At 38.7% G+C, this 24447-nt stretch overlaps 4 protein-coding genes across 4 annotated transcripts; 1 reads left to right on the plus strand and 3 right to left on the minus strand.

Moving 5' to 3' along the window:
- The first annotated feature begins 475 nt into the window (after window positions 1-475).
- Window positions 476-5053, plus strand: LOC110050036 (snRNA-activating protein complex subunit 1-like). Its single transcript, XM_020755901.2, has 11 exons — window positions 476-624; window positions 714-744; window positions 918-1049; window positions 1274-1339; window positions 2017-2091; window positions 2396-2503; window positions 2618-2739; window positions 2924-2969; window positions 3409-3528; window positions 4125-4190; window positions 4854-5053. The coding sequence occupies exons 1-11, from the start codon at window positions 503-505 to the stop codon at window positions 4938-4940; spliced, it is 975 nt and encodes a 324-aa protein (XP_020611560.2). The 5' UTR covers window positions 476-502; the 3' UTR covers window positions 4941-5053.
- Window positions 5042-8461, minus strand: LOC110050037 (uncharacterized). Its single transcript, XM_020755902.2, has 4 exons — window positions 8324-8461; window positions 7638-7669; window positions 7142-7213; window positions 5042-6468 (listed from the first exon to the last, which is right to left on the minus strand). Exons 1-4 carry the CDS (start codon window positions 8411-8413, stop codon window positions 6153-6155), a joined length of 510 nt encoding a protein of 169 aa, XP_020611561.1. The 5' UTR covers window positions 8414-8461; the 3' UTR covers window positions 5042-6152.
- Window positions 8462-11133: 2672 nt separating this feature from the next.
- Window positions 11134-19708, minus strand: LOC110049990 (TNF receptor-associated factor 4-like). Its single transcript, XM_020755849.2, has 7 exons — window positions 18678-19708; window positions 18329-18383; window positions 17325-17429; window positions 14790-14954; window positions 14482-14559; window positions 13369-13443; window positions 11134-12688 (listed from the first exon to the last, which is right to left on the minus strand). The coding sequence occupies exons 1-7, from the start codon at window positions 18845-18847 to the stop codon at window positions 12107-12109; spliced, it is 1230 nt and encodes a 409-aa protein (XP_020611508.2). The 5' UTR covers window positions 18848-19708; the 3' UTR covers window positions 11134-12106.
- Window positions 19330-24380, minus strand: LOC110049988 (uncharacterized). Its single transcript, XM_020755848.2, has 7 exons — window positions 24006-24380; window positions 23038-23792; window positions 22198-22480; window positions 21762-21922; window positions 21424-21664; window positions 21052-21125; window positions 19330-19936 (listed from the first exon to the last, which is right to left on the minus strand). The coding sequence occupies exons 2-7, from the start codon at window positions 23635-23637 to the stop codon at window positions 19718-19720; spliced, it is 1578 nt and encodes a 525-aa protein (XP_020611507.2). The 5' UTR covers window positions 23638-23792; window positions 24006-24380; the 3' UTR covers window positions 19330-19717.
- Window positions 24381-24447: the final 67 nt, after the last annotated feature.

The raw sequence follows: 24447 nt of genomic DNA on the forward strand, positions 1-24447 counted from the left end.
ATTAGGTTAGACTTCGGAACTCGAGTTTTTTAATGCGTACTGGAAAACCTTTCTAAAGTTTCAATGTAAATTGCTCTTTGAAGTAGTTGAATTCTCTAAAACAACAGGAAGTTCCAAAACGTTTGAAAATCGATCATTTCCTCCGAAAAATTTTCAAATTGCGTCATGTTATTCCAAACGCGTGATAAGAATCAGGAAGCAAGAAGAGGTAAGAGAAATTTATTTAGGAGTTGCCCAGCCTCCATTTAGTCTTATTTTCATTTACGTCCAAAGTCGAAACAAGCAATTCTTTTTACAGTTCCCCTTGGTTGTACACCTTCTCTAAATGCACGCGTTCTACGTGAACTGTAGCTTATTCCCATTTCAACAAAACGCGGAAAAAAACAGTTATTCCTCCATAACTGGTATGTATGATATGGGATAAGGTATGAACTGACGCAGACGACTGCTGGTGACAGACTGGTGACTAGTAGCTAATCGCGCCCATGTTTACTCAGAAAAGATGGCGGACGGATTGATCACGGATTGTCGTATGTTGTTGTCGCGTTTTGACAACCTGAAGACTGTAAGATTCGAGAAATTCTGTGAAGTATGGCGGGAGATGAACTTTTCTTTAATACACTGGTATGTACGTATCTTCTTGATGATCATTTACATTTATTTCGGTCTTGTTAAATGTGTTGTTTGATGCGTTTGTTTTGGTTGTGTTCTAGCGGCGGAAGAGACAGCAATCGACGAATACAGGTTTGAGCTCCAGCCGTCCTGTGAAATGCTGTGATTATGTTCATTCATTTGTTAATTATTATGGGAGAAAAATCCTTTTATTAGGCTAAATAATAATCTGACAACTCAATAATTTCAATTCTGTTTTATTTAATTGCTTTTTGATCAGATTTGCTGAACATTATGTTTTGCAGGTTGTTGACTATCTGTTTCGTATTATCAGCACATACCTTGATTCAACTCCAAGCAGCTTTCAGTATCGTGTCGGAGCTTTATATGCACTCTATGCCATTTATCACACACAGATTTGTCAGCCAAAAGTTAAGGTAAATGTTGATGGTTCTGGGAATATGGATGGCTGAGCGAGGACCCATGCAAGTCAACAGACTTGGGTCCCAATAAAATTTTCATGACTTGTCACTCTAAAATTCAAGTTCTTTGTCAATTTGTTTAGCACTGAGAATCTTGAGTAATGATTATAACACTGCATTGTAAGAAGTCTTTCTACTAAGTATATGTGGGTTTGTGCCCTCATTATTTCTGTCTACAGATCCGTATGACACTATCTATGATGAAGGATCTCAAAGAATTACATAAGCAAATTATTGAACAAAAGGTGATTTAATTTGTAGTTAATGTTTCTTCAAAACATACTCAGTGGACTTCATAAGTGGATCCCTCTTCTTTAAACTATGAGCTGTCCATGCCACAAACAACTTCCTACTCTCTCATAGGCAGACACCTTTCTTAAGGAGACAGGCAGGCAAACAAGAGAAGATGTACTATTTGCTGTCCTCACTACACACACACACACACTCTTCAATTAATAGACCTGTTGCTTAGGTGTACCATCATAATTAGAAAACACAAAGAAAAAAAGAGACTGGAAAAGAGTTTGGGGCAAAATGAACTTTATTGAAAACAAGCACAAAAGAAAAATTAAATACCCCCTCCCCCCCCTGGAGGGAAGGGTGGGTAAAACAATCAACAAGAGACCACAAATGGCCTTTGGAATGTCAGGAGATTAAGTTGACTCAGAGGAAACTTGACACTGCCCAAAGACATGACCTCAAACAAAAAGGGGTTTGTTCCTAATTACTCACTTTGACAAGGTCAAAACCACCATATTATCAACATCATCATCAGTCCTTATCGTGCCATGGGATGCATGGGCCAAGGCCATCATGGATACTTGTTTTAATAACCAGGGCTCATGTTAACATACAGCAATACGCAGTATTGTACATACAGTAATTTTTTTTTAAACATTTAGAAGAATTTCTTTTTTCACAGCACCATGATGCTGACTATATCCTGAGACTGCTAAACAATGAAAAGGCTTTCCTATTTGTTGCCATGCCAATACCGGTAAATATGTAATTTCCTTGTCAAGTGAATAAAATTAATTGTTAATTTGTTAGTACTAACTCATTTTAGATTTACAGTATTTTCTAGAAGCAAATATACTTTAAGAAGCAAATATACTGAGCATGTATAAATATATCTGTTTTCAAACTTGTATTTGTAAATGAAGAGCACAGACAGTAAAAATTGCTGAGTAAATAATGCAGAAGATATGAGAGATATGAGATGATATCAATTTTATAAAAAAAAATTGACAGTGTTTAACATCAATAGGACTGTGTTCTTTTGTTTCACTGTTGTTTTTTAGCTTTTATATGGATCAAAAGAGGCCATCACAAGCCAAGAAGAAGGCCACAGTTCTGCTTTAATTGACGACATCAATGATAATGTGGAGGAGAGATACAGAGCTCTTGAGGTAAAAAAAATCTTTGTCTTAGTAAAACTTGTTACCCTTTGGCTGTGTACAGTAATTGATTCATTATCATGTCAGGAATAACTACTTTGTTGAAAGATTTCTTTGAATTGGCAGTACTTGGAAGAGGCTCATAGCAACTATAAAGAAATGAAGAACAAGTTACTGGAGGCAGGGGCTCTTTCATCAGACAGGTCATTCAATGCCATCTCTGATGACTTGGTGTCTGATGTATCTTGGTAGGGTACAAACTTCTCAGATTTATTCTTTTTGGTAGTAAAATTGAGACTTTGAATTGTGCTTTGATTTGAGAAATCCAAATTTTAGCCATAACAGGGTGTCATTGTGTTTTTTTGTAAGTGGGATTTTTTGTGCACTTCCATTTTGACTGTGTCAGTTTATCTCTTTTTTCTGTGTGTACAGTGAATTACAAAAATTTGATGACTGGAAACGAACAAGATGTCAGAAGGTATACATGTGATGAAATTTGCTTTAAAATATTTTTAATACTGAACAGGCGTTTAAATTTAAATAGGAAAAGCACTTGCCTTTAAGATATCACTACCATGTATTACCAATCAAGCTACAAACTCTGTCATTAGACTTACCAATTGGAAAAAAACATTTATTCTTATCTGAAATATTGTCCACTCACCAGCTGGGCTTTTTAGAGCCAGTGTAGGCTAGTAACACTGGAGAAAATAATCATTATATGGTCAAGAAATTCCAACCTATAGATCAGTCAGACTTTTTTACACAGAATTTCATCTGATTAAGTGAGTCAGAGTAAGGGAGTAGGGGACTTAACCCACCTGAAACTTGAATTGATGTTAAGTGCTCTAACAACTCTGCCTTGCTGCCAACATGATAACATGCTAACATTATTACTTGTTGGATTTTCTTTGAAGCATATATTAGAAAAGAAAATTGGAACTTCATTGGTAGAAGCTAACAGTACCCCATCTGCAAGCAACCAAACAACGATAAACAAAGAACCCAATCCAAGCACCTCTGTGACAGATAATGAGGTATATACTGCTCATTAATTTATGTTCTACAGTTTATTCATTCCGGTATATGTTTGATTAATAACTACTTATCAACTGCGAGTGAGGTCTTTATGAAAAAATCTCAAACTGAGACTTTGCCGTATTGACCGGTCAATAGCGAGGTCAATATAGCAAGGCAGAGGTTTGAGATTTTCCTGTAAAGACCGAACATTTGAGGTTAATAAGTTTTTTATTATATGGTTTTTGCTTTGTTTTTACTGGAGAATAATGCCCCAGAATCAGAGTACATAAGCCAATCAGAGAGCATGTTATATCAGGTACAAACACAGGCCATATAGTGTAATGACTGTTTTGAGCGAAAGTCGTATCAGTCATGGGGATTTTAAAGGAGCTTACAAGTCTCCTCAAATTGAGTCTTCTTTTGTTATGTAAAAAAATTGCCTTCAAACTGAAGGAAACCTGTATGAAAAATACCATCCAATAATTAAAGAAGCCAGAGGATTTTCAAATATTATTACTGAATATTAGAAAGTTTATTTGTATGGTTGGATGGCTAAATTTGTTCAAAAGAGGGCTTGATTGAAAAGTATTGAATGTATAATTTCTACCATCAGGGAAATACATCAAAGAGTGTGAGAATAAACAACATCAAGAAAAGGTCATTTTCTACAGTATCAAAGGTTTGTGAATTGCACTACATCTTTTTTTTAATGGGATTAAACTTTAAGTTCTATTTATCGCTTTTATTATTGTTAATATAAAGCAAAAACGAAAGGCTCTTCCAATCAACCAAATGAAGTACAGAGATATGCCAGGCACAAATCTCTGTACGACTCCAACTGTGTTTTCTAGTTATGATTCCCTCTGCTTGTGATTGAGAACCACTAACACTGTACACAGATCTGTCAGTGCTTTCGCTTCACTGCAGATTTTGGCTCAAATCTCTGAGACGTTGTTTCCAAAGGGGGATCTAACATCTCATGACACAACAAGGAAGGATGGTGATGAATGGACCTAACAGTCCAATTGTTCATATTTGTTCTATTTTCTCTGACATTGTTGAGAATGCAAGCTAAATAAAAATTGTGAGGCAGGGTTTGATGCCAGCCAGCTTTGTGACCTTAAGAGATAATCTGCTCTGACCTGCCACTGTTCTTCACTGTGGGACAGAGTGAGCACGTACATTGGAGGAAGCACATTTTTCTTGTACTTCAGTGCATGCTCACAAAGAGTCTACACGCCCCAAAAGATGTACTTTTTGTTTTTCAAAAAGTTTTAATTGGAATAAAGATAACTTGATTGCAAGTATTTTTAAAGTAATGGAATTTCATTTCTTTGCATAGGTTTCAAGGAGCATGAGACATCTTCAACCAAGCATTGAATCTGCAGATGAAGGAAGTAAAAGAACGAGAAAACGTTCAAAGAAATAACGCTAAACAGACATTGCATAAATGGCAATACTAAGTCAAAATGTTAAATGATGACACATATATGAGAAATATAGTAATTGTACAGCCAATAAATGAGAATCTTTGTGAAACAATTTATTTTATTCCTTCCTCTTGTAAACACTCTGCACTACAAATTCACAAAAATATCATATAAAGTACACTTTTAGTAAACGTTTTCTAAAACTTTCATACCTCTTCCAAGCACCGCAAAAATGTTTTATAAACATTGTGAATACTAATTGCAGTAAAGTACAATTTTTATGCCATTAAAATTATGTTGCAGTTAGGATCAACATAGCCATGGGCTGTTTACAAATTACAGAAAATTATCATGCTTGTGGTAAATGACAAATATTTTGTGACCATTAGCAAGCAAAGCCTCAATACAGTTTTTCTACCTCATCCAGTTTTCCTATTTGCTTCTTATTATTTTCACCATTTTGAAAATAAGGAATAGTTTGGTTGAATTCATGGATATTTAAAATTGTCTGCAGACATGGTCAGTGTGAACATGTATTTGGCTGTGGTTGCTACTGTTGATCCGGACAACAACATCACCAAAATTTTGGAGCAAGCCTTTTTGCAAAGTTTCCCTTGCACTAAACCCTAACAAGTTGTGCGTACAATTTGTCTTAATTGTATAGTTTAACAATCCACTATTCAATGAAACTGACTTCATCTCTTGGTTTCAATGCTCAAAAATAGATTTCCATCTCAGGACAGCCAGCAATGATTTGATTTTGTACAAAACTAGACAATATGCAGCAAAAAGTGATGTTATTGCCTGCGAAATTTCTTTTAACCTATTGCCGTCTCTTCCCAAGCAAATGTTGAATTTCAAATGTCCAGCTAATGACCTGCATGTTTTAGTATGCTTCTCTTCAAATGTTGCGCCATTTTAATTCTCAAACTTCTCACAAAAGGATTAACATCTACTAAATTGTTGATTTTATTGTGTATGTGTTCTCTGGTGGAGCTCAAGTCCTGCATGTTTTAGTATGTTTCTCTACAAGTATTGCCCCATTCTAAGTTCTCAAACTGCTAAAGAAAGATTTAGCATCTACTAAATATTTGTTGATCTTATTTAGTACGTGTCCTCCGCTGGCGCTAATGTCCTGCATGTTTTAGCCCCATTCTAATTTCTCAAACTGTTTACGGAAAATTTAACATCTACGACATCGTTAAGTTGATTTAGTATGTGTCCTCAGGTGGAGCACTAGGAGTTCTTCTCTCTATATAATTAAATGGAGGTGGATAGTATCTGGAGCTTTCATGCTGTTGTGATTCAGACTCCAATGGAGTTGTAAAATGTGGAGGTTCTCGCGCAAACGGCACTTGAGGTGGTTGTTGGTGAATGTAATACTCATCGCCGTAAGTTACCACTGTTCCAGGCACTGAGACATATCCTAATTTTGCCGACTCGATGGATTCACTAGAATGGTATCTATGGTAACGCAGCCAACAGCAGGCTAATATCAGGGTGAACAACAGAAGCCCCGTCATAAGCCTGAAAGGAAGATGCTTGTTTATTCTCAATATCTAATTTCTCCCGAAAATGCAATACAATTTCAAGGAGAAAGATGACGAGAATTAAGAATCTTGTCGAGCTATGGTGATGTACCACCAAATCTTTACAAAGCAGTCATGGTGAGATTCCACGAAATAACCATACCCTCCTCATGAAATGTCATAATTCCAAGTTCCCATAGGGTGGGGGCCCTTGACAGCCAAAAACAGTAAAGGACAGCATCAATCTGAAATACACTGAAATTTCCCAAGGGGTGGGGGTGGGATGCCAACCAAAAACCCTTCGCTTAGGTGGGAAGGGAAGACAGATATTTTCTACTAAGAATGTCACCTTGAATGTGTGACAATCTGTCTTGAGGAGACAAGGTGCAGCCTCATATAACAACTATTTGCTTGACTTTAGCTGTTGATGATCTTGGTCTGAAGTGGTCAACATTTTGGTGCTCTTTGCAGAGTTTTGGGAGAATGGATGTTTCCAGTGGGGGATGGACTCCATTTTCAGTTTCGAGGTTTGAGATGGAGGATACCGGTTTTGGTCTGGGTCTGACATGAGGTAGAAAAAAAGGTACTTTTAGCCAGAGAAGGGTTAGCTCCATTAACATAATGTGAAGTACCCCGACCTCCCATCTAACACAGCTAATTCATTGTCTTACCATATATACCAGTAGCCAGTGAGATAGTCACAACATACATCATCGCCACAGCAGTACTCATTGTAATTACACCTATTAAATAAAAATAAATTTCAACAGGTTAGACTTTCACTTTAATTCCTTCGTTTTATTTTGTTGTTAGAATTTTGTTCTGGACCCAAACTCCTGACTAAACGTAATAAGTGATGCAATAACCTTTTTTGTTCTTGGAGGAATAAACACTGTCTGGGAGAAAAAGGGAAATTAAATACCCTGTGTAGAACTGAAAGTATAAACTCAATTTAGTCAAGTAAAAGGGGGAAGAGGGGGAGGGAGAGCGGGGGTTAAAGGAGTGGGAACGGGGGCTGGTTAATTCCCCGTCCCATTCCGCTCGGCACCTGGCCGTTTTATGTCGAGTTCTTCTTTAACCGAATCTTACAAAGCCTGTAACATGGGTACATCAACAATTCAGGTATTCCATGTAATAAGATGAATATTCTGTCACTCAACCACTTACCAGTCATGGCCACAATAATAGGTTCCTTCGACCTACATGTTCGGAGAAGAGAATCAGATGCTCCACGTTAGGTCTAAACAGTACAAGTAAATCAAACTATGGAACTAATATAAATTGTTCGATTATAATAAACTTGCGATTGCAATCTCTTCTTAGAGAACACAGTTCTTAAGTCCTATGAATCGTATTCGAGGTACTTGTTGCAGACGAATTTAAATTTCAAGTACATTTTTTCGAAGCAGGCAGACGCCTATGGAAACAGGCAGGAACTCGGAAGTGTGCTAAAATCGCTAAACGGGCGGCTTCAAATGGTTTTAATACCATCGATGTGGAAATTTCAAACTAAATCTTAAGACGTCTTATCTAAACTAAACTGTTAAGTATACGATTTATGAATTAAATCAATTATGTTGATAACGCTTTAGGAAATGTTGCTGCGGTTATCTGGGTTATAATATTTTCTGAACCGATGAAGTGAATGTAACCTTCAAGATCTTTTTTTTTTTGCTCGCAAAGCTATTTAAACTACGTTCCTGCCCTGTTCTATTCTTCTTCGAATAGATGCAAAACTTAAACAACATATGGATTAACATGGCGTCCTGGCGCCAACACGTACGAACAAGATAAACCCTCCGGCCAAAGATTCGTGAAAATAGGATTTGAGCATACTAAGTTTAAATCCCTACCCGAAATTTCGTCATGGAGAAGAGAGTTGCCGTCAAGATATAAGACGGAAAAAAGCACAGCGGACGAAACAGCCAAATATCACCCGCCATTAGTTTCACATCGTACTGAACACAAAACAACACTCGATCAAATAAATGTGCATATGGGATTTATTTGTTAGAAACCATGAATACAAATTAGCTGTTTAAAATTCATGCTGTGTCACGCATGAGGTAGCTAACGCCCTTGGCGCGAAATATTGAGTGCTTTTACTTTTCTTGTATTCTGAAATGTGAAGCTCTCTACAGTTAAAACGAAGTTCAAAACGATTGTTATTGTTGCTATATATATTATATAAAAAAATAAATAAACATAGTGAATGGAGTAACGATTTTCGAACTAACGGCCGTAAAAAGAAAGTTTCGCGGTCTCGGGGTCTCCATTTTGAAGGTGAGGAGAGCAAATTAAAAAAAGTAAGGCCGACAGTGTTGTCTGTTTAGATTCCTATGATACTTGGATTCCAAAATGACAAGTTCTGAAGAAAGTGTGTAAAACTAACGGTGACAAAAGTTTATGGCAAAGAGGCCACTCATAAAATATTTGAGGGATGTATCGACTAACATTGTGTGTTTAGTTCGCTGTTCAGATTTCGCGCTGATTCGAAATGTTCCCGCGTAAATGCAGCCAGCCCACGGCCGAGAATAACAATTATCCTGAAAACGAGATTACAAAGCAATGCCCAAACGTCTGTTGAAATGGTTTTTTAGACAAACAACTCTTGGCGGGGATGGTCACAGGAGTTTGCAGCGCAGCTGTTGCAAATTCCTCAAAAGTACCAAGTTCGGGGCATATCTTATCTATACGATAGATTTTGTATCTGTCGAACTCTTCTCTGTAACACATCTTGGATTGTGTCTTGCTAGAAAGTGCGAAACTCAACAAACTTGCAAACAAACTGTGAAACAACTTCCCAAGACGACGGCAAAGATTCACTCATATTCGTCGTCACGTGATTCGCTTTTTTTTTTAAGCGCGTGAATGAAACCAACGGTGCGTGCAATGGTCCGGGAAAAAAAAAAGCTATTTCATCAGACGTCTGGGATCAATAATATGTTCTAACAATCAGGAGAAACGCCACAACCAATGGTGATTGGCGTTCTGCATTTCCAATTCCGCACTCGGCACGGCATCGCACCATTTGTAGTGCTGGGGTGCTTTACCATCTTGTCGAGTACGACAAGGACTTTTCAATTCTAGTTTCAGACTCCATATTATCAAGTCAAATGCCAATCTCATCCCATGTGCTACCCTCGCTACCTTGAACCAACATGATGAGCGAGGGCTCCGGAAACGGTCACTGGTTTGAAATTCGAAAATCGCACTCGTACTCAATCTCGTACTCGTAGTCCAATCTAAAGCTCCCTAAAGGCTGGTTTTCACTAGCGACGGAGTCGTAGTCGGAGTCGCAATTAGAAGCGTAGTGTGATACGATCTAGTGAAAATCAAACTGACAGAGTCGGAAGCAGAACACCGCATCCGCCTACAACTCCGTCGCTTACGATCCAGTAAAAACTAGATTGTCGGAGTCGCAAGCAGAAGCGGAAGAATAAACCAATCATAACGTTCGTTTCCGGGCCTTGTGATTGGTTTGTTCTTCCGTTTCTGTTTCCGACTCCGACAATGTAGTTTTCACTGGATGATAAACGACGGAGTCGTAAACGGAATCGGAAGAAATGGAAACGTTCTGATTCTTTCGACTCCGATTCCGTCGAGCTTATGACTCCGCATAAGACTCTAATTTTCGATTTTCACTAGGTCGTAAGTTCTCTTACGACTCCGACCACGACTCCGGCTCCGACTCAGTCGCTAGTGAAAACCAGCCTTAATGGTACTTATTCTTCCAACCTTACCATTTACAATTCGGTTCACCTTTATTGTTTTTTGTTGATAAAGACTTTCGGAAAATGGTAAGGAAAAATGGTAAGGAAATTTCTGACGTTCCGATTCGAACGGAAGAGATATACATCTAAAGTTTTGACTCGAGTATTTTTGCGTCTTCTTCAAGATTCTGCGTTTTATACAGTTTTAATTTCAGTAACGCCTTTGAAAGATTGAAGGAACTGATAGCACTCATATAATGCTTGGGGTGGATTCCTGTTCTCCGAGTCAGGATTTACATATTTATTCTTTGTGAACTATTTAAGCAATTACTTATTCTCAAGATCCAGTGATTTCTCCCTAAACTGCAATACACTGTCAAGGAGAACGATAATAAGAATAAAGAAACTCATCAAGCCAGGGTGATGAACCACCAAATCTACACAAAGTAATCATGGTGAGATTCCGCAAAATATCCCTACCCACACCATAACAGGTCATTGGAAGTTCCCATGGGTGGGGCCCTCAACAGCCAAAATCAGTAAAGGAATCTGAGGATGGGGTAGATTGCTATTCCCGAGTCAAGATTCCCAGCAGCATTTCTAGTTGAATCTCAGGTCAGGATCACCAGCTGCAGTTAAGATTTCGAGTCAGGATTTCGAGCCAAGCATCCATTGACTACAAGGTTTCACTCTGTTCACAACAAAAAAGTCCGACTCGAGATTCTGCTTGAAATCATACTCCGAACTGTCATGTTGTTGTCAGTTGATTAAGCAGCTTAGTGCAACTAAAAACTTGGATATAGTGGATGAGTCCATCATTTTGAAGTCTCCACATAAAATAACTTCCTGACAAAAAAAGACGCTATGATGAGCAATGATAGGTGGGAATCCCGCGCGGGTACAGTCGAAACCGCGAGCCTGAGAATACGTTGGCAACAACTCGTCCACACTTTCTCTTTTTTCTAACTAATATTGAATTTAATTCTCTCACAGAACGAAAAATAATAACACTGTCGTTTTTTATCATCACCACTGACTTGCTAGTTTGTTAAACGTGGGCTAAATGCTAATAACTAGGCACAAATTAATTTTTTGGTGCAAGAATTTAACTCTTGTAGTTGCATTGCAACAATTCATGCAAGTCGATATACCACATTAGGAACGTGCGACTCACGATTCTGGAATAACAAGAATCCTGTCTTAATTTTGAATACTAGAACATTCAAGTTCACGTTAGCGTAAGTAATAATTCGTGTCACTTTTGTCACAAAAAATTTGCCAAACAATTCAAGTTTCATTCTCTTCTTTTGTTCTTTAATTCTCTTTCTTTACAATATCAAAATACTGACGAGCAGACAAGTTACGAGAATAAAAAAAACAATCAAACTGTCGACATTATAACCATGTATCGAGGCATTCTTCTAAATTGTTCAAAACACAAAAGGGGTCATATAAACTCAAAAGGTGGAAAGGATAGTTACGGTTGAAGACGATCTTAAATATTTTAGGATTAAGATTTCAAAACGCGCCATTGCATTTTGGCCGGACCTGGAAACAGCATGCAAGAATGCGTGCTTGTGATCTCGTGAAATTTTACGCCAAAACGAGAGAATAAAAAGGGGAAGCCTAAGTACTAGTAATTGTCCTTAACTGTCGACCATTAACCTCGTTCCAGGGTCTTCGCAGTTTTGAAAGGAAGTGGTAAACGAGACCGTCGAATGAAAAGATCAAAGACTCATTTCATCTGTACAGTGTTAGTCTGTCTCAATCTGAACTAAGATATTCAAAGAAGAAGATGCGCCTTTAATGAAAAAGGAATAAAAGTTTTGTTGTTGTTGTCTATATTCAGCGGTCGTGGATAACTGGACTATTAGATGGCTCCGGGAAACCGTGAGTTTTTGAGATTCGGAATTGAATTAAATGTTAAGAAGTTGCCTTGGAAGGTTCAACAACAGCCTTAATAAACAGCGCATCGTCTTTTATGAACTCGCCGGACTCCAGGACCTCGTGGGGCACGAAGCACGGGTTACCAATCCCAAGGTTCTCTTTCATGGTGGGCCGATTGAACACCACTTTAATGTTCGGCAGCGAGCGGTTCGGGCTGAGTTGGTGAGTCCGATGAGCTTTCTGCTCGCCTTGATCGATGAGAAAAAAAGTTATTTTTTGCTTAAACGGCCAGTCCAGCAACGCATCGTAGTCGCCCTTCATTATTATGATGTACAAGGACAAATGCGTCGATTTACCGCGGTCCCGGCCTTGAAGATACGCCTTCAGTCTCATTTTATAACCGTATTGCGAGGTATAGAAGGGTGGGCTAAAGATAGCCAAGTCTTCAGGTGAAGCTACTGCTTGCTCAAACTGTTGTTTGTAATTGGTGATTTTCCAAATGAACATGCCGTTCGTACAGGTACTGCGACTCTCGTTTTCCCGGATTTTCAGCAAAGCTAAACTCAGATGGGTGTGTACCGCGGTCTTGGAGTGGTCTTCGAGTACATCGCGTTTACCCTGAAGATTAGAATAATAATAATAATAAATGAAAAGGGAAAAAACTTTACCAAGTGTCAAATGCATTTAGCACTCAGTGTTGCGCTAATTGGGGACATTAACTAAATAAATAAACAAATATCGCAAATAATCCCAGCTAGTGGGAGGCTATTTTACATAACACGGTAGAGGAGTCGAGAGAACCAAATCCAGATAGCGGTCGGTCAGTGTAAAACGCAGACTGTGGAGTGCAGACTGCTGACTGTAGCTCTGTGACTCGTATGCAGACTTTACCTTTTACCATGCCCCACTATGAGGACGAAGTGAGAGGCGCGGTGGCCTGATGGTAAATGCGCTCGTCTCCGGATCGAGCGGTCCGAGTTCGAGTCCTGGCTGAGGACATTGTTATGGGTTCTTGGGCAAGACACTTTACTCTCACAGTGCCTCTCTCCACCCAGGTGTACAAATGGGTACCGGCGAACTTAATGCTGGGGGTAGCCCTGCGATGGACTAGCATCCCATCCAGGGGGGAGTAGAAATACTCCTAGTAGCTTCATGCTACTGAAACCGGGATAAGCTCCAGCCTGATGAGTCACTTGGCTCGCATACAGACTTTACCTTTGCCTTACTATGAAGACAAAAATTTTTTTTACTTTTGGTTCTGACCGAATAACAAATTTCTACCAATTGATTGACCTTACCTTGAAAGTGCAACCAATATCCTGGTATGAGCAAGGATGGATTGCCAGAGGACACTCGGTTATGTGAAAAGACATCTAAACAAAATAAAGAACTTAGCTCACGTGCGCAAACAACTTCGTCCGAAGGGCCGGGTTGTTCAAAGCCCGATTAAAGGAGCTCAGTCATGGTATTTCAAGTTATTTTGGCCGCGTACAGAATTACCTGAAAATAGCAGTTTACTACAATGGAAAAAAAACACCAAAGAGATAATAATAAACCATAAAGGAACAGGGATGGTTAAGGATGGAGAAGATTAACACGGATTGCAAACGACGAACTGTAAAAATTTAGGCTAAACTTTTCAAGGTGCGCAAACTGTGACGTTACTCTTTTAAGCTAACCCAGGATTAGCAAACACTTTGATTCGAGTTTTGTAACTTTTCGGTGAGGTTTTCTGTTTACATTGTTTGTCCTTCAGCTTTGAATTTGAATAATCTCAAACTACACCAAAGATAAGCAGCGAAAAACAGTTTCATAGACTTCTTTTAACTTTTAATCCTGGGTTAGCGCTAACCGGCTTTCGAACAACCCGGACCAGATCTCTGCACTGCGTCGCTCCGTCGTCGCGGAGGACCAGTTTACTTTGCTTGAATCTCAGATATTTCTCTCGTGGGGATTGAAATGAACCTAGTGTCTTCTCGCACGAGGTTTCTCGGTCTCAGCCTGTGTGTTTTTCTTCTCAAGGTACGATCGTGTCTAATTAGTTCGCACGCAAACAGCGCATTGAAGAGAAAAAGGAAATGGTTACGGTGACTCGCGTTGTATTGCTTTGCAAATCTCTCTTCCGCAAACAACATTTTGAAAAAGAATCCAGTGTCCTCCCAGGAATTAATTGCCATAAGATAGAGCGATTTTCAGTTGAGTGTCGAAAGTAATCAGGCAATTTAAATTACTTTAGTTTTGGTTTTGTTTGACTCCGGTTTGAGATTGTCTGAGTAGTCTAATTGGTAAGTAATGGGTTTGGTTTTGGTTTTACGACACTCAATTGAAAATCGCTCTAAGGAACTTATTGCCTGTCAGTAACAACGCACGGTGAATACAGATCTTTTTCTAGGCCTAGTTATATCGCTCACTTCTTCTCGAGGAATGTCTTTTGCTCCACACTTGTTGACACACTCCAAAGGGATTCGCTTGCATACTTTCATGTGCAGCTATTATGAAGACAGAAAAATAAACATCTATCACGGTTTTTCTGTGCTAAAGAAAAACTTTCATTCACAAAGTTATTCACTACGCCACTTACGTAGAAAAACAACAACGAAGCACTTATAAACCAAATGCGCCAAGGATGGTTAACATGAACAAAGAACTTGAAAAATTCAGGCCGAGTTTTCAAGATTCTTTAACAATGACATGTAATAGCAAGTAGATCTACTTTTACCTTACTATCCTTGTAAGTGTACATCTCGGAACAAAAGTGACACGACACCACCCTCCAGCGGCACTTTGACACCAGATGATACTGCAGTGTCCTCCGAGGCATAAGTTCATTGCACTCCGGATTTGTACAGTGTACATCTTCATACGCACAGTTTTTCATGTGTTCCTGTGTGAAAACAAAGATCTCAAAAAAATCTGTCCCTGTTTGAGTGTTTGCTATTGTGCTGGTATTGGCCATGTTCGAGTGTGTCGGTCAGCCAGTCAGTTGTTGGAGCTATTCAGTGTCAGCCAGCCAGTTGAAAGCTCAGTCGTTATTCGGTCCGTCCCTCTTTTTGTACCGGCCGTCTGCTTCCCCTGCCTGCCTGTCTATCTATCTGCCTTTCTCTCCGTCGGTCCGTCCGTTAGTCAGTCAGTCAGTCAGTCAGTCAGTCAGTCAGTCAGTCAGACAGTGAGTCGGTCAGGCAGTCAGTCAGTCAGTCGATCGATTAATCGACCGGTCGGTCGGTCGGTCAATCGGTCAGTCCGCCCGCCCGCACCAAAAATTAACTGCGATCTTGTGGCGTGAAAATTTTTGCCATTGTAAAGACCATTTAAAAGCCCAGCATTACAACAAAACCCTAATGAGCACACGAAGACCTCCAGAGTCGTTTAGGTGTATGTTCACCGGCTTACCTAAAATACAATGCAAAACTCTTCATAACCGAAACAACTTAAAATATCTTGAGAATTTCGTGCGCCTTTTGTTACGTTTCGCATTGTTAGAAATAAACTTAAGCTACTTAATGCTTATTTATGCTTTGGGTTAAAAAACGCAACCTGATTACATCGAGTTTCGTTTTTTTTTTTTTTTTTTTGGCCGTAGTTTTATAAATTTTCAGCGACAAAACAACGGTTTTTACAATGCTGTTTAAAATCAAATAAAATGCTCTTTCAGTTGTCTTACCAATATTAGCTCATGGTGTAAATGAAGCATACTGAAACTCAGCGAGACTCGTCCGGCATTGTTGCGCAACTACAGGTGAAAAAATGACGATTTTGGAATTTCTTGTAAGAAACCGAACAAGCGTAAATCTTGAAATGAGCTAATGCTCAGAAGTCAAAAATATACTTTCTCATAGCTAATGCATCAGTATTAAGGTATCAGGTCTCTTGCTACTGGCCGAAGACATATGTGGTCAAAATAACATGACATGTTGGTCTGTGAAGTTGTGAAATAAGACCGAAGTTAGCGCGCGAATGTCTTATAAAATCGCTCAGTGAGATACCGAAGCAGATTTGCAGTTTATTATTAAAAACAAAAGTACCCTGTAGTCACGAGTTTTAGTATAAAACACGAAGAAATAAAATATTTAACATCATTACTGAAGCGAAATTTATGGGAAAACATTCCGAAGACTAAACGGCACGTGCTAATATGAACAGATGGTTAAATCAAAACACTCCAGCAAACCACAACTTAAACAATAAGAACTACGTGAAGGAATTACATTTACCTTAACAGTTTCAGGAGTTCTCAAGCCTGTCTTATGAGATTCTGATAATGAAAAAAACACTCGTCGCGTTTCATTAATCTTTTTTTGTTAATCTGTTGTTTGCTTTAGGTAGAAACTTTAAGCGTTAAAATGACAACTAAATAGAAAGGGAATCCATTTTTACGGGAAACCATGTCAAAGAAGAAGCAGATCCAGCCTCAAAAAAGCAAACAATATACTTCCCGTTTGACAGAATATATATAATTTTTGACTGAAAGATAAATTAAAATATACCGTGAAAAAGTGGTTTATTTACATTTGTCGAGTAAAACTGAAAGAATTTTACATATTCTTAGGCCGGCCTTACAAGATTTCGTTCATTAACACATAGTCCTTTTAAGATTAAAAATTCATTGTTTTACTAAAAAAGAAATTAACCGCGGTGCTGGTGTGATGCGTTTTAAGGGTAATGTTCCCAACGCCGGAAAATATCATGATTAAGGTCTTCATCGATTTTACTTCTAAAGCAACATTTAATCACATCCCTTTTGTTTATGTCTTTGGTAGAACAACACGACGCAATTAAAATTAAGATCGAGATCGACAGCATTTGAAATGCAGCCATTCAAACACATGGCTTTTTGAACAGCTGCCCCGATGGGGCTGAGAAGTGACAGATATAAGCTTTGTATTCAGTCGAGTATAATTACTAAAACAAAGAGGCTACAATTATCCAACGCTGCAAATCAAGTGAAAAAGAAAACATACAGGACCTGTAACTGTAATTTTACAACTTAAGTCTGTCATGAAAAAAGTTTCGAGCTTCTCTTGTTTCACAGAGAAATGTCAAAAGTCCTTGTAAGAAAATGTTACAATGGCGGCGTCAGAAGTGTTTGGATGTTGCCATGGGATGTATTTCGTTTTCTTAAAATTGGTACTTGCCCCAGTCTAGATACTATGAACGGTGGAAGAAATGCAAAATTCCCTATTCCAGGTCTTCGTACTGTAAAATTTTACCACAGGCTTTTCGAAGAAAGGTTTTATCAAAGGTTATTCGATCTTACCTCAACATAAATTAAATCCCCAACCCAGTCGCACTTTCTTTTCCAATTGGAGCATTTCACACCAAGTGATAAAACGGCTCGTTTTGCTGCCTTGTCGACAAAGATCTGTGAAACGAAAGAAGAGGAAAAAGTGTGAAGATCATAAGTACAATCAAATCGCAATGTCTCAAGACAAACTTGAGAGCAATTAAGTCAGTTTATAGCCTCAGTTATTTTGCCAAACAAAAACAATACTAATAACTCGGGCGCGTTTTTTTTTTTTTCTGGCACGTCTTTTTCAAATGAATTAGCCACTAGGTGGTTATTTTAAAGAAACCGCGACCAGGTTTTCGATCCCGAGATAATAAAAGACTTTGACGCCAGTGTCTTTCAATGTCACACTTCATATTCATTGCTAGCGTCTTCATTTTGCTGTTATAATTCATACATGTAATTGCTCATGTCCGGTGGAGTTCAGCTCAAGAAATATTAGTCATGGCGTTCGCGGGCCAAGCGCATGTAATTAATCTAAAATACAGAGAACATTTTTTATGCACATAATAACGACAAGTCCTTTTGAGTTAAAAATTGCCGCTCCAATATTGATGATTTTACATAGCACATCTCATTTGATCACTTTTACAGTGATAGAAGACTATACCGAACTGACTGAATTCAAATTGCGGTTGGCGCGATCGTCTGGCTATAGCTTGAATATCATAATATTTCTGATATTCTGTCGGCTCCTGAGTGCGATAGAAATTATTTTGACTATTCGGAACATCAAAAAGGCCCTCGCCGAAATCAATGAAAAACAAAATTAAAAAAAACCCATTTGAGCCAGTTTCTGGTACACGTAAAATACTATCACTATATTTTCAAAGTAGATTAAGAATTATATTTTTGAGCGTGAGTATAACACCCAACAAGAGAGCGAAAAGGGATTACATTTATTTTTTTACTATAACATTCAAACAAGGAACAGCAAAGTGAAATAGATAAAACAGAAAATATATTCACATTACCTTTGAAGAAGATATTGGTTTTCTGTCCAGAGGGCATAAACATGGACTCCCTTGCCTTAAATATTATTTACGGATAAAAAAGACTATTAGAAAATGTTAGCATCGTTGAAGCAGAAAACAGGTTTAATGTAATTTTCGCCGCACATAAACACAGAAAAAAAATATAAACTCTCAGACAAAAAGATTTCCATGAAATCCTCCACTTCTGCTACGAGAATTACGGCAACGAATTTCGCGCGCGAGCAATACTCGTTACTACCAACATAGCTGACTTCTGAATAATAAATACTTCACTTTTTCTCGCACATGCAAACAACAGGGACTAATTTTTCACAGAAATTAAATGTACCTTCGTTTTAACTCTTGTAGACATGACTGGCAAAATCGGTGACCACAATCTTCGATTTGGACGGGGTCGCGAAAAGCTAACTGGCAAATTGGGCATTCGTATTCTTCGGGTAGTGGAAGAACAAATTCTGCCTCAAATCCTCCAGTTTCTCGATCTACTCTGTCCGCCATGTCATTCAAATTTCGGAATACGGCTGTAGAAATTTCCTCTTTCGCTCCAGTATTTTCCGAACGTTCGAGATGTAGCTAGTGCGACGCGAAATTCAGGTTGAAATTATTGACAAGTGCTCCGGTGTAAAGGAAAATGTATAAATAATAATGAACCAAGGTCCTGACAATTAATGTCATTATTGAAACACATCTGCTTTCGGCGGGCGCTGGTCTGTCATCAATACCTTTCACTCGGTAACATAACAACACATTTCAGGTGTATTTTCAATTTATTTACTTTGATCTTGACATTATGCAAGACTCCAGAAAAATAAATATCAAATTCAACGGGAATTAAAATTAAAAAGAAAATATACCCCATGCTTTTCTTTTCGCACTGAAAAAGATTTCACTGCGGTAGTTTTTTTAAATATTATGTTAAAAAAGTGTTTCAGTTCTTTTTTTTCCAAAAAATGATAAAAAAAAAATTAAAACAAGGAAGAGAAATTATATTGTCGCTTTTATTGTCGCAAAAATTTAAACAATAAAGCTATTCAAATATTGATTATGTAAAAAGGAATCTTGTTTCACTTGAGGCGTATAACCAGACTGAAATAGACATGCACAATTTCCGTGGAGAAGAGAAGGGAAAAAGTTCGCCAGGTGATGATATAGACCTCTGTTTTCAATGCTAACATTAAATAAATAAAATGTCTTAAAAATGTGCCGAAAATGAGGTAACATCAGCCGTATCCAAGTTGTAACAGGACTGGTTCTGACCTCGGTTCTAAGGTAGGTATGGAAACAAAGATGCACACATTTGCCTCCCAAGAGAAATTTATGCTGTGAGCAATTACAATTTCCAAGCAAGCATTATTGCATTTCGCTGCGTCAGTCAATGTTTCCAAAGAATAGCGCCAAAATATTCAAAAGCTGGCAGTTGTCAGGGCAGATAACGACCATTTGGTTTCCTTGGAGATTTTCCTTGAGTCCCAGACTTTCCAGATAACTTCTCGTCCGTGATGGATTTTTCCACAACTCCAACAAAGGTATTTCACGAGGATCTAGACTTTTCCATGGAGAACATATACAGCCCATCTGCGTGTAAAACTGAAAAAAAAAAGATGGTTGTGTCTTTTGAAACTCATTTACACAATTTGCCGACAGAACATCTGTGTGTTTCGGCTCTTGTTTTCTTTTCTCGCAGGCGAATTAAAAGCTGAAAGAAACAGATGGTCTCCCAGGTGATTATACGAAATGTCCCCCTTAACAAATCTCTATGATATCTAGCTCTGGTTTTTCCAAGCTTCCACGACCGCAATCGTAGTGTGTCCTACAGGCAAGCGCACGAAAGACTCGCGCACTCCCAGATTTTGCTGATCAAAATGAAATGGGCCATTTTCACGTGGGTTTTCCATGGTAAGCATCCCCTTCAAAGCCTACGGTTTTATAAGCGTTTCCATAGCAACATGACTATGTCGCTGACATGTCATATATAGAGGATATTACACGGTGGCGAGAAGATATGAATTTTATGTGCGAGTGGCAAGAACAATATCTCACGAGTGAGCGCAGCGAGAACATAAAATTCATATCTTCGAGCTAACGTGTAATGTTCTTTTTATTATATAGACATACTGATGACGGCGTTTTTGACGATTTTCCGAAGATTTCCGACCACTTTCCAAAGATTTCCGAAAATTCTCCAAAACTTGTCCGGAGGTCACACGAACGTTGCCGAACATTTTTCGAAATTTTCCGAAGATTTCCGAAGATTATCAAAGATTGCCAAAGACTTTCGAGGAAGACCCAAAGATGCTTTGATCGTACATCAACAAATTTAAGTACAATTTACGAGACAAACTTGATATCAGTGAAATCATCAATATCCTCACTAGTGAAGATATGGAAATATGCCACCCGAGTCCCGGATGTGTTTTCGTATGAATTTTACGCGTGGTGTATTTTCCAGTAAAACACTCGTGTCTATATAATAAATCGGAGTTTTCACTGCCAGTGCTCAAGATATTTACTACGTGGACAACAATATTCTTAAACTCTTCAGAACTTACAAAAGTTTTGCCGAAAATGCCCTGCCGAAAATGATAAGATATCAAAGAACAGCACTGTTTACTGCTTAATGGACTGCTGAGGCATGGCGAAAAGAGTGTTTACATCAGTATTTAACTTTTAACCACTCACGATAGATTTCTAAAATCCCATACCAGTTCTTGAAGACAGACAACTTCTGTAGCAAGAAGCTGGGATACACTTCTCCCCTGTTGCTCTGTTATCACACCTGTGTAAAAAAAAGTAAGAAAAAGAAGTGGGAAAAAATTTACATGGTTTGAACTTCACTTACTTTATTCTCCTAATTAGAGCTGTGCATACTTTCTTCATTCTCAAATATCTGAGGTGTGTTCGTCACATGAAACTTGACCATATTTGCAACGCAATCTCTTTCCCCACTTTCTAATGGGTCCCTTCCATTCATAGAGTTCTAAGTTTCTACTACAAAGGAACCATTATTGCATGCTGGGCAGCTGTAATTTATGCTCCAGTATTATAGAAGAAAGAGCCCTTTGAAACTGATTTACCTTTAACAAGAACTGTGAAAAGTGCTTCTAAAATCCGCAAACTTTCTTGGCAGTTTTCAGGTTGAAATACAATTTGTTCCTCATATTTATCGCCATCATCTGCTTCTTGTGGTGGTACCAGTATAATACCAGCCCCTCTCAGAAACGAGGCTAAGATAGATGAACTGGATATTAGACACGGAGGAGGGTTTGAAATCACAAAAGATAAATCAACCAGTTGAATCTCACTCTTCTCTTCTGTCTGCAAGGACAATGAGCAAAACTTATTTAAATTTTGATTAAAAGGCAATAATAATTATTATTCTACCAGAACGTGAATAGGAAAATTTTTAAGTTACCTGAAATTTCTTCATAGTTTTCAACAAGAATTGCAATGCTGCCTTCCTGTCATCTGGGGTAGGGAAACTAAACAACTTTCGCAAAGCAGGTTGCCAAAAATGCTTTGTTCTCATCCCTCGCACTTGTGATGTTAACCAGCCAACAAACTCAAAGTCCAGTTCTAAAATTTCACATGGAGGTTAGTGATGTTGTTTTTGTTCAATTACAGTCACTTTGACAGACTTCAAGAAAAAATTATGACTGGCACAATATCCATGGTTAAATTCTCTTCCTAGGTATTTAGGGTGTTTTTGATGACTAAACAACAAAAATAAACAAACAAAAAAATGACTGAGATATTAGTGCCTTGGTTTGCCTGTTACTAGCCATGGCCCTCAGTTAAGCTTTAGTTAACATTCTTAAAAAGTTCAAAAGGATTGCTTCACATGTACCAACCTTGAGCATAAAATGTTCCAGGGTTGTAATTTGTTCTGTAGGGATTTGGTGATATCAGCTTGACATCGTATCTAGGTGTACCAAGAGTCCCATCCTTGTTCAGTGGAATGCAGCAAACACTAAATGCTCTTGCATCTCTTGTATCTAAACTGATACAACATCTGTCCAAAGACTTTGTACAAAGTTTTATTTGATTCTCCAATGATGTTTTGTCTTTGCCAAGCCACACAGATGAAGAGTATTCTCTTGACGGATAGTAATAAAGTCTCTCAGAGTACAAAACCTGAAAGAAAATCATTTGCTATGATGAACAGTAAGAGAGTTTGAATCAGGGAGTTCAATGTAAAGGGAGAGGGATGGGTAAGGATAGTAACTTTATTTTAAGCCGTAAACACAGGGAGTGGTTGCCCAATCTCCTGAGCCACGGGCTCATGACAAAAATGCATGACCAGGTGGGATGGCAGAGTGATATCAGAAGTGGCTTGTTGAGCAACAAAGACCTGGAAATAACTTCACCCACTTTCTTGCCTGGAACCAGAACGTTATGACATCACAAAGAGTATTCACAGGGATAGATCCATCATTTAGAAAGGGGGGATATGTCAAATGGGGTTACCAGAGGGCTTTGACTTTCCCCCACCCCTTGGGAAATAAATCGTTATTTATCAGATCTGGTGATTTATCCCTGGGACAATGTTCCATTCCTCCATTTTTTTGCAGCCTACTCCCAGAGAAAAGCCACTACCAATATTTTTTAACAATTATCAAAATTCACTTTGAGCGCACGCGAAAAACAGTCACGGCTCTCTAGCTAGCCTCCATTATAAGCTTACTCCCTACCTTGCATACAACATAAATGGAAGTTTTTCCAGAAAGTCGTGGCAACTCTTGATCAACTCTCAACTTGCTTATTCTTGCGGAAAGTTTAACAGGGTCTACGTACTCAATCTGAGTTGTCCCTAGATCAATCCAGCTGAAGAGTTTGCCTTCTGGACGTCCCACAAATTCATCAACCAAAAACTCGTTCACTCGGCGCGTAAAAGGCGGCTTCAGTGCAATAAGGTATCTATCTACGTTCTTCTTTGAACTACTGTGCAAATGCGGTCTCAAAATGTGCAATAAATCAGTGGTTCCAGCTGTTAAGATCCCTCCATTTTTGCGTAAACTTCCAACGTATTCGAAGTTATCGCGATTGTGTTTTACAAACGCCGACAACAGTTCGTAGAATTGATGGTTTGCTTCCCGCGGGATGGCGAAAAATTCTCCATACCCGGGATATAACTGTGAAGCAATGTTTCCCAAGGCGTTTCTTTCGTACAATTCTTTTGACTTGTCTAGTGTGCCTCCATCTCCTAAGTAAGATTCCCCTCTGTTTACTTCAATCGTATCGTCCACCATTTTGTTACCAAGTTTGTTACGGTCATTGTGTGACCACTTCATAAATGGAGGGTGGGGAGGGTCGTGGGTTCCATTTCTTTTCGGTTAGTTGTCTTATCAGTGTGCAATTACGGGAAAGGCCAGCACATGCAAAACAACTTTCTGCTGTTACTCTCAGTGCATTTATATCTAACCACAGGTCACCTCAGCCAGGGCAACTATAAAATCCAAGACAGAGAAGGGTTGATCTTTATCGGAACAGGGGGAGAGAGTGTATCAATAATTCTCCTTGTCACTAGTCTATGAGCAAACAAATGCTATGAAAGGAAATACTGTAGAAGGTGTCTGGGCTACTTGTCTCTTCGTACAACACTAATAGGAACTAGAAAAACGTTTGATGGCATGGACCACACTACAAGCACAGTGTTTACCTTCTCTCACAAGGGTTCCTGTTCGCCTGATTCTCAGACAGTCTCAGGTTGATCACTATCACCGAGGGAAGGGAGTGACAGCGAGTGACCTTGGACTGTCTGAAAATCAGGCTGGGGTTCCTGTTTGTTCCTGACAGAAATTTGTAAAGATGATGAACATTTCAAGCCATGTCAGTTGTCCCACTTGTCTGTTTGTGTCTGATGGATAAGATTCCTTTTGTGACCAGTCCAAGGACAAAGCCTGGGCAAAGTACTTCAAGAACTTTGGAAGAGGAATTGGAAGTAGAAACATCATTCTTAAATCCTCAGCAAGTCTGTAGCCTGTTCCAGGGTCTCAGAAAATTCACAGAGATATGATGTGACAGTATGATATATCTAAATAGCAGAGGACAAAGAGGGAAAAGAGACAGAAGGCCAGGGATTTAATAATAATATTCTACTT

The sequence above is a fragment of the Orbicella faveolata genome, unplaced genomic scaffold (assembly GCF_042242905.1).
Source record: "Orbicella faveolata isolate gen_17 unplaced genomic scaffold, um_ofav_v1 contig_13, whole genome shotgun sequence".
In the NCBI taxonomy this organism is placed as follows: Eukaryota; Metazoa; Cnidaria; class Anthozoa; order Scleractinia; family Merulinidae; genus Orbicella; species Orbicella faveolata.